Source organism: Ursus maritimus, unplaced genomic scaffold (assembly GCF_017311325.1).
Source record: "Ursus maritimus isolate PB19 unplaced genomic scaffold, ASM1731132v1 scaffold_2, whole genome shotgun sequence".
NCBI classification, from domain to species: domain Eukaryota; kingdom Metazoa; phylum Chordata; class Mammalia; order Carnivora; family Ursidae; genus Ursus; species Ursus maritimus.
Genome location: NW_024424452.1, coordinates 37,293,830 through 37,303,540, shown reverse-complemented (window position 1 = coordinate 37,303,540; position 9,711 = coordinate 37,293,830). Strand labels below are relative to the sequence as shown.

General features: G+C 65.5%; 1 protein-coding gene across 1 annotated transcript in view; it reads right to left on the bottom strand.

The window, feature by feature from the left end:
• PKD1 (polycystin 1, transient receptor potential channel interacting) overlaps positions 1-9,711 on the bottom strand; it is a 43,858-nt gene that overhangs the window by 22,482 nt on the left and 11,665 nt on the right. The window contains exons 2-11 of the mRNA XM_040634451.1: positions 6,843-6,914; positions 6,651-6,722; positions 6,193-6,362; positions 5,252-5,923; positions 4,943-5,126; positions 3,564-3,784; positions 3,099-3,214; positions 2,546-2,672; positions 1,986-2,233; positions 817-1,572 (exon numbers count right to left, since the gene is read on the bottom strand). Coding sequence (XP_040490385.1) covers positions 817-1,572; positions 1,986-2,233; positions 2,546-2,672; positions 3,099-3,214; positions 3,564-3,784; positions 4,943-5,126; positions 5,252-5,923; positions 6,193-6,362; positions 6,651-6,722; positions 6,843-6,914 — 2,638 coding nt within the window. The remainder of the gene's footprint in view (positions 1-816; positions 1,573-1,985; positions 2,234-2,545; positions 2,673-3,098; positions 3,215-3,563; positions 3,785-4,942; positions 5,127-5,251; positions 5,924-6,192; positions 6,363-6,650; positions 6,723-6,842; positions 6,915-9,711) is intronic.

Here is a 9,711-nt window from a genome sequence, read left to right as displayed (position 1 = left end):
GGGCCGCACGGTGGGGGGCTGAGCTTGGGCTGACTCGGGCTTCGACCTCTCAGCCCATCATCTCTGCACGCCCCACCCCCGGGCTCCTGCGCAGGACACGGGCGAAGGCACCTGAGTCTCAGAGGGCCGTGTGGTTTTGCAGGTTCACCCGTCAGCCGACAGAACGGGCGTGACCGGGGGAAGCTGAGGCGCAGGACTGCATGAGCAGTAGGCCGGTCAGAAATGGCCCTTCAGGGGTGCCTGGGTGGCTCAGCCGTTAAGCGTCTGCCTTCGGCTCAGGTCATGATCCCGGGGTCCTGGGATCGAGCCCCGCATCGGGCTCCCTGCTCAGTGGGGAGCCTGCTTCCCCCTCTCCCTCTGCCCCTGCTAGTGTCCCCTCTGCGCTCTCAAATAAATAAAATCTTTAAAAAAAAGAAAAGAAAAAAAAAAAAGAAACGGCCCCTCTGACGACCCGTGTGAAGGCCACAGAGCTGACGGCCGCCTGCCGTGGGGGACAGGCCGCGACAGGGACAGCAGCATGGTGGCACGACACCCTCCCCCTCAGAAAGTACTCCCTTCAGCCCGGTGGGAACACCACAGGGGCCTGGAGAGTCACGCAGGCTGGCGGGGGTGGGGGCGGGCTCCCCGAGAACCGCGGGAGCGGAACGCAGCGCCCTCAGAGCGGCCACTCTAGTGAGGGCTCTTTACGGAGGAGCCACCTAACAGAGCCTGCCCCAGACCAGCCACGGAGCCCGCCGTCCCCAGAGGCCGCGCTCCCTCCTCACAGGGGAGGGACGGCTCTCCGCACGGCCCCTCATCTGCGGGGGCCTCACTTACCACCAGGACGCCCTGCAGCACGCGGGCTTCGGGGCTGGGAGTGGCGCGAAGGCCACAGATGGGCTCCTCGGCCTTCACCCGCAGGCTGAGGTTGGCCTGGCCGGCGCTGTTCTCCACCACGACCTCGACCGCATGCTCGCCCTCACTGAGCCCAGGCAGCACCAGCACCGAGAACAGGGTGGTGTTGGCCTCGAGGGCACAGCCGGGCACCAGGGCGGCCACCGCCGCAGGGCAGGCGGCTTCGAAGGGTGCGCTGACATTGCCCCCGGGCCAGCGGGCTGTGGCCGTGGTGTTGGTGCCCGAGTCCACTCGGAGCACCAAGGCTGAGCTATTGGTGGGCACGTAGAGGCGGCCGTCGTGGGGGATGGGATGGGCCACCCGCAGCCCCGCCACTGGGGAGAGCACTTCGAAGCTGCAGGACAGGTTGTGCGTGGACACGCTGTTGCCCACCGTGGCCCGCACCTCATAGCGCCCGGGCCGCCGCAGCCCTGGGTTGGGCCGCAGGCCCAGCAGGGGGGTGAGGCGCTCTGTGGCAGCGAGCAGCCGCAAGGCACAGGCAGGACCGGCTGGGGCTGCCTCCAGCTGAGCGGGCAGGTGGGCCAACCAGGCCGCGGCAGTGGCGGAGAAGTACGGGGCCTCAGCGCCAGGGGCGCCCAGGGCTGGGGAGCAGTGCAGAAGGGCACCCGGTCCAGCATCGTGCTGCAAGACGATGAGGTCACCGGGGAGCAGGGGGCTGTCCTGGCCACGGAAGGTAATCTACAGGAAGGGAGGCAGGCTGTGTCAGGTCCTCACAGTGGACCACTGCTGGTCGGGGGGCTGCAAGGGAGCTCCAAACTAGGGGCTCCGGCAGGTGGACAGGATCCACCTGGGGTAACCGGGACTCACAGGAGCCCCCCAGGCACTCATGGCAGGGACAGACGGGACAGGCTCCGGGACAAGGATGTGCGCAGAGCAGAGGGCAAGGACGCATGCAGGAGCAGGGCCTTTCCTGGACGGGGCGGGACCTCTGAGGGACACTGTGGCCAAAACAAGTGGAAAGGCCTGGGCTGGCAGTTTCTCCTGCTGGGGGAGCTGAGCAAGGACACGGACAGAGCCAGAGTGGGGCAGGGCAAGTGAAGAGTGTGGTGTCTGTCTGGGTGGGCAGCAGGGGGGAGGCAGATGGCACGTACCGCGTACTGGGCAGGAGGACCCGCTGGCACAGAGAAGAGGAACTCCTTCCACAGCACACAGGAGGCCCCAGGGAGTTCCGGCCCTGATGTGGACCCATTGGCACAGGCCCGGGGGTGGCAGGGGTCGTCCAGTGGCAGGGGGAGACTAGCTCGGGGGCACCAGCGTCCCTCTGGGGCACATGCAGGGACTGACTCAGTCTGGCTCTCTGGAGACCTGCTCTCAGGCTCCCTGCTGCTTCCTGGGACCCCTGCAAGGAGAAGAGGGGTGTCGGGGTCCTGGCTGGCTATTAAGCCACAGTTGGGACACCCCCACGATGACACGAGGTCTTGCCAGGCAGCACCCCGGCCCCCAGCATCACTCCGCTACCCCTCCTGACACTGGGCCAGCTGACTGACCCAGGCGAGCCCCACACACAGGCAGTCCTGTGCATCCCGAGCCTGGGTCGGTTTCTCATGGACACCACTGTGTCCACCTCAAGGCTGGAGACCCATCCAGGAGCCAAGGGACCAGTGCATGTGACCGCGCAGACAGCCCCCCACCCCCCAGGACAGAGTCCCACCTGCTTGTCCTGTGGGCCGGAGCACCTGCAGCCGCAGCTGGGCGGGCCGGGGGAGCTCCTGGGTGCCAAACTCGGCTGCAGTGAGGAAGGCCTCCCTGCTCAGGTGCAGGCTGGGGAACGCCATCACCTGCGGGCGGGGGGCTGCTCAGCTCCACAGACCCCGACCCCCAGCCAGCCCCACCCCGGCCCACCCCATGACCCCAACCCCTGCCAGCTCAGAGGGGAAGGAGCCACCAGATGGGGCTTCACACCGAGGAAGACAGTCACTCAGGATGAAAAATCAGGTCAAAACCACCTGAGCACAGGACCGCCACCTTGTTTTGTGAAAACACCCACACACACCCAGAGAGAAGGCTCAGGGGCACTCAGGGCTCGCTCAGATGCCGGAGAGGGGCCGCTGCTTCTCTCTGCAGTGGTGGGTTTCCTACAGCGTCTCTACTGGGCACACAGGACATTAGTAAGGCCCAGAAGAAAGAGCTTAGTTTTAGACACAGCAGCCAGGTGAAGGCTCAGTCTCCAGACTGTGTCCTGGAGGGCTCTGGGGTCGGCCTACCTCGACAAGCTCCTGGGGGGCCGAGAGGGCTTCCTGCTCGGCCAAGGGCCTCAAGAGTCCCTGCAGGTCCCCACTGGGTGCTCCCACGAGGAAGGTCTCCGCGTCCCACAGGGGACCTGGGATGGCAAGTGTGCAATGACGTCCCAGGCCAAGGCAGAGAGTGTCAGGGGCCTGAGGCAGGGCCAGACCTAGGACTGAGCCCCCTGGCAGTAGCCTCCCAGCTCCCCACCCCAGCTTTGTCTGTCCCATTGGGTGCAGGCTCTGCTTGGGACCACAGGTGCTCAGTGACACCTAATGGACACTGAACAGCTAAGGAGTGAGCCTGGGATGAGGGATGTGACTGTCCCGGCCAGGACAGGAGGAGCCCCCGGGGCGCATGTAGAGGAGCTCCCCCGGATGGCCAGGGGAGCTGGTCCAGCTCCAGCACACAAGGTGAGCCCCAGCCCTCCAGGGGCCCCGGCGCACCTCCAGGCCGCAGCTCACAGACATAGCTGTGGGGCACCGAGCACAGGTCCGTGTTGCACTGTCCCGCAGGCCCGAGCCGCACGCAGCGCTCCGCCGTGGCAGGGTGCGGCTCCCCGGGCAGCCAGTTCTGGCAGCTCTCCAGGCTGAAGGCCTCAGCCCGCACGGCAGGGCCGGCCTCCGACCCCTCCACGGCGGAGAAGCCGATCCACACATCCAGGCTCCTGCAGGCAGGCGGAGGGGAGAGTGGGCGCTCAGGGGCTCCCCGAAGACAAGCACTCCTCCGTCTGACCCTGCCCTCTCCCCTGGGGAAGATGGGGAAACTGAGGGTCAGAGAGATGACCTGGCAAGCAAGGCCACGGCAGTGTCCACACATCACCCATGCCTGTGGGGCCAGGGGCCCAGTGGAGGGCTCCTTGCAGGGGGAGGCTTCAGGGTGGCCGAGGGCTGTGTATTCTGTGAGAAGTCTCTGGGTGTGGGGCCCCAGGGGGGCGCAGTCAGTTGAGTGGCTGACTCTTGGTTTCAGCTCAGGTCATGATCTCAGAGTGGTGAGATCAAGCCCCACGTCGGGCTCTGTGCTCAGTGAGGAGTCTGGTTGAGATTCTCCCTCTCCCCCTGACCCCTGCCCCTTCTCTCTCTCCCTCTTTCTTTCAAACAGATTAAAAAAAAAAAAATCTGTAAAAAGAAAAAAAAAAAGGCGGCTTTGGGCGTAGCGTTTGGGAAACAAAACACCTGCATCTCAGTCCCCCAAACAGGCTACTCCCCACAGCTCTGCCGAGGAAGGAAGACCCTTCTGGAGGGAGAGCTTATAGACACATGGACGGCCCAGGGAGAGGACCGAGGCGCCAGGTCAGAGCCAGGGGCCCGGCTACTGCCAGTTAACCAGGCGACTTTGACTGTTCCGGGCCTCGATCTCCCCTCCTGGACACCGAGCATGTCCAGGGTGTGATCCACAGTCTGGTCGGCCCCTTCCCACAGAGGGACTCGCGGAGAAATGGGCACGTGGCCTCGGCAGGCACCGACAGCTGCGGGGGAGGGCTGGTGCCAGCTACAGGGAAGCGCATTTCCTCACAGGCCTGGGGGGCCAAGGGGGGCCTCCGTGGTCACACCAGAGCCGGCTCTACGTCTGCCAGGTGGGGCTCAGCAGGGACAGCAGGCGGTGGGCAGCCTGTAGGACCCGGGACGCAGCCCCGCGCCCACATCTACGTCCGAAGAGCTGAGTAAGACGTGGCTCCTTGGCTGCGGTCAGGCCAGCCAGCTGGATGTGGCTCCTTCAGCCACCCCCACCTCTCCTCCTGATCCCCTCGGCCTTAGGCTCTGTCCCCACCCCGGCGTTCTGGGGACCCCACCTCCCGGCCTCTCTGGGGGTGGGGGGCAGGTACCTGGTGACCTGGGAGACCAGGAAGCGCTGGACGGCAGGACTGCCCACCATGGCCAGGGCGGCCCCGGCCCAGGCCCGGCACTGCTCCTGCGCCTGAAGCCAGGCGGCCTTCTCGGCCACCAGGCGGTAGCAGTGCCCGTTGCCAGGGAAGATCACGGCGTCCGGGGGACAGAGCGGGTGCACCACTGCGGGGTCAGCAGGCGGAGAAGGGGGCATCAGTGTGTGCCCAACCAGCCCTGCCCCACCCGCTCCAGCTCCCGGGGTGAGGAAGAGGGGGATGAGCCAGGCCCAGGGGCAGGAAGGCACCCACCTTTGGCTGGCGCCTCGCCCACGGCCACAATGCTGTAGGTGGCTTCGAGGTCCGAGCCACCACGATTTCGGACACCAAGCTTGAGAGTCTCGTCACTGCGCACCGAGACGAGACATGTGAGCTCCAGGGCCGCGGGAGCCGCCTCCACGTGCACCTCGGCCCCTAGCCGGGCTGAACCGGCCCCCAGGGCCAACACAGCTGTCACGTGATAGCGTCCGGGCAACACGTAGCGGTGAGTGGTGCCGGGACCGGCAACGTCCACCTTGGGGGAACCGTCGCCGAAGTCCCAGTGTGTGGAGCTGACAGGCAGTGAGGCGGTGACATGGAAGGCAGCTGGCTGGCCAGAGGCCAGGGATCCCTGAGGCCCCACCAGGGCAGCCCCTGGGGAGGCAGGGAAGATGTTCTGGAGGAGGGTGGGACCCCTGCAGGCAGGGGCGAGGGGCAACGGGGTGCTGGAGCAGAAGGGCAGGCAGGCCGACGAGGCGTTGGGGGGCCAGGCCGTCCCGCACAGGCACCAGCCCTGGTCTGAGAGGGCCCCGAGGCCCTGGCCAGCTGCGAAACAGAAGGCACTGCAGGTCTCGGGCGTCAGCGGGCCCGCGTGCGCAGCTGAGAAGGCCGCCAGCGCCGCGGCACCCGAGCTGTTGTCAGGGAGGCAGGCGATGTACTCCTCACCTGGGCCAAACAGACAGGCCGGTCGCTGGCTTGCCCCAATCTGGATCCCGTGCACAACACCTCGCTGCTCTCCCCACCTCCCGCCTGCACTGTCCCCTTGCTCCCCAGGGCCCTCCTGCCCCCCAGCCTGGGCTGTCTCAACCACCATGGTTACTGCCCACATGCCTCCGTGTCCTGCCTGCCCCCACCTAGGCTGGTGACCCCAGAGCACCTACGGGGACCTACCCAGCAGGGAAGGCCCCTGCCGGCCCCACTCCGGCCACACTCACCACAACTGCCATCCAGCAAGGGGACACCAAGGAGGGGCTGACCAGCTAGGGGGCCGGGCCCAGCACACGTGGCCGCCTCGGGCCGAACCGCGAGAACCTGCCGCTCCTCCGCCCAACGCGGCAGCCACGCCAGAGCACAGTCACAGGCCCACGGGTTTCCACTCAGGTTTCTGTGGGAGGCATAAGGCTGGGCACTCGGCAGATGGCAGGGCAGATGAGGGGGCTCCGAGGAGGGGTCTCTGCGGGCCTCAACCCAGGGAGCGGGGGCCCGGGGTACCTTCACAAGTACGGCACCCCACCATCCCCATGGCAGCCCGCCGGGCCCTGAATGAGCTCCAGTAGGCAAGCACACAGCTCCCAGCACCTGGTCTCAAATGGGAACGGGCCAGGTCAGGAGGGCAGCGAGGGTCACTAGGGGGCTGGGGCTTGGCTACCAACAGCCACCAGAAACAACTTACATTTCACTTAAATTAAATAAATTAGCAAATATTCCTTCTTCTAAAGTAGAAATCCTGTTGTTACTTATGTCCCTGGAAGAAAGAGGGGGATTCAGCAAGGTGTGAGGGAAGCCACCATAACCGGAACAGTGACAGGCAGCCGCCACCCGCCCGCCCCAGGGAACCGCACAGTCGCCTGGAGGGGACACGCACAGCTCTGTCAGTGCGGAGAGGTTTGCCAGGAGCCCGACGTCCAGTGCCTGCAGCAGGTTGTGGGAGACATCTCTGGGGAGCAAAGTGGTCCCTGGTCAGTGCCAGAGCCCCGGACAGGGCACAAAGCAGACCCAGCCCCACCCCAGAGGCTCCCCCGCACCCCCCAAGTCCCTACTCTTGAGGCCAGGATAGAGCGTCCAAATGAACGGAGCAGGAAACGGCTGGCAGCCCTGCCCCATCCCCCTCTGCCCAGAGCTGGGCCCCAGGAGTCCCAGCCCCCCACCCCTGGCCCAGCAGTGCCGACCCACATGGGGTCTGAAACACACCAGGCAGCCCAAGGGTCTCCAGGAGCCTCGCTGTTGCTAGCCTAGGGGAGGTGTTGTCTCAGAATGCCCCCAAAACACAGTGGGGCACAAAGACCAGAGAAGCAGGGAGGGGACCCTAGGGGACCACCTCAGCTCATAGCTACGGTGACAGGCCGTAGTAAACACCGAGGTTAGCGGGACCCCAGGACAAACACCGGCGTGGTCCACAAGGTAGCACGCAGGTTCAACAGGAAGCGTTAACCAGGCAGGAGTCACGAGACCGGCTGAAAGGGGAGACGAGCGCTGTGTGACGCCGCGCTCCCGCGTCGGAGCGGTCGTCCAGACACAGACTGACCCTGCGAGAGTCCACGCAAGGACACAACCGACCAGCAGCGAGAGCCGGCTCTCCGTAAACCCCAGGAGAGGGCAGTGTCCCACAGCCCAAAGCCAGAGGTGACAGCATTCCGGAACCAAAATGACTGAGAAAACACAGGACAGCATCACATGCTGCTCAGAGCGTCACGCATCACCAGAAATGAAACCGCCAAGTCAGACGATCCAACTGCAGAGAACGCGCAACCTCCGCGTGGAGCATCATGAATAAAACCAGACGACAGGCCGGGATCCCACAGCGATTTCCACGCGGGTCACAGGCCCCAGCGCCCTGGCCACACGCGCCGCTACCAGACGGCAAGGAAGACAGCTGCCCCGGGAGAAACGGCGTGGGTGGCGTGGTTAACAGGAGCAGAGCTCACAGACGTGAGGAGACGCACCGTGAGGCAGTGGCACGAAAGCACGTTCATTCCCCGAGGTGTGAACGTTTCAGGACTACGACCCTTGGTGCTGGCGACAGCCCCCCTCCCCCCCAGGATGATTGAAGCCCTTCACACAACACGCTGTGCGGCCAACGACTCCACTCTCCCTCCCAGCCTGGAGCTGGAGGCCTCGGTCGCCCCCCACCCTTCCGCTGCCCTGACCCGGCGGGTGCTTCCAGTCACCTGCTTTACTGTGGCCTCCTCATTCCCGCCCCAGGCACCCACGTCAGAGCAGCCCCCCTGCCGTGGCCTCCAAAGTGATGAGGCCTGGGCCTCCCACCTGCAGAGCCTCTGCCCTTGCAGGTGTCACCGCTCGCCCTCGGATGGCCCCAGAATGCCTCTCACGGGCCCTACCCCAGCCCCCAGTGACCACCCAGTCGTGCAGAGGCCGGGGGTCCGCTGATGCCTCCTCCTGGCCCAACCATTTCCAGGTCCTGCCAACCCAGCTCTTCCAACATTCAGACTCCCACCCTACCCCGAGCACAGCCTGGTCCAGACCCCCCATCCCGGGGCACCTGCCTGGCTGCTGCGGCCCTTCCTATCTAAGCTCCTGAGGCACCTGGGGGTGTCCAGCTCCCAACAGTCACCCTCTGAAATGGAGCCTGCTCCAAATACAGAAGGACCTTAGAACGGGCTGTGAGAAAACAAGGGCCTCCTGGGAGAGCTGAGGCATACACACGGGCCCTGAGGACATGGGGGGGGGATGCCAGGAGCAGCACCCCGGCCTGGCTCATGATGCCGCGGACCACGTCTAGAACCAGGGTCAGGAAACGACCTGCACCACAGCCCCTGACCACTGCTTCACCCGGGAGGCTTGCGGGCCACACAGGGTCTCATGGCGACCAACAAGAGCTGGGGGCTGCGAGCTGGGCCTCCACCAGACCACCAGGCAACTCTTCCATCCTGGCTCCCAACACAGCCAGGGGGCTGCCTGGAGGGGCACCGAGAGCATACTGTGACCTAAGTGGGGAGCCAGGCCCAGAGGGGCTCCCCCCCCCCCGGATGGGTGGGGCAGGGGGGCCGGAGCACCTGTTGGGACCAGGTGGGGCTGGGGGCTGGGCGTTTCCACCTGGAGCAGCCCCCACTGCCAGCACCAGGACGCCCAACCAGACAGGAGCCAGGGCGCCTAACGTGGCAAAGTTCAACTTCCAGGCAAGAGGTTCAAAGGAATGGCACAAGCCGGAGCCTCTCACACGGCAGGGTGGCCCCCAGCCCGGAGGACCAGTATCGCCACAGACGCTCCTCCCCTCACCTAGGGGGTGAGACAGGATTTACAGTGGCAGCGCCCAGAGCCCATCCACCCATCGGGGGGTGCAGCCCCCTCAGCACACAGACGCAAGAGAAATCCAGGAGCAAAACACAGCTCCTCCCCCTGCAACTGTCCAAACTAAGATCTAAAGAAACTGCCAGAAAGGGGCGCATCGTAACAGCTCCAGTCTTGGGGGCAGGCGAGTCCCCAGAGTCTTCCACACGCATTCTGCCCTTGAAGTAGGAGAAATGGGGGTGCAGGAGTGGATGGACAGGCTGCCCTAGGGGGCCTGGAGTGGGGGCTTCAGAGGGGAATGGGTGGCAAGAGGGCTGGCCAGGGGGCCAGGAGCCCCATCGGAAGAGGAGGTTGGGGCAGTGAGGCCTCCACTCAAGAAGTGGCACTGTCACTGACCTAGCACCCAGCTAGGTGCTCCGGACAAGGCACTGGTCTCAGCGAGCCTCCTGGCTTCCCATCTGGGGGCAGGCGGGGGGGGGGGGGGA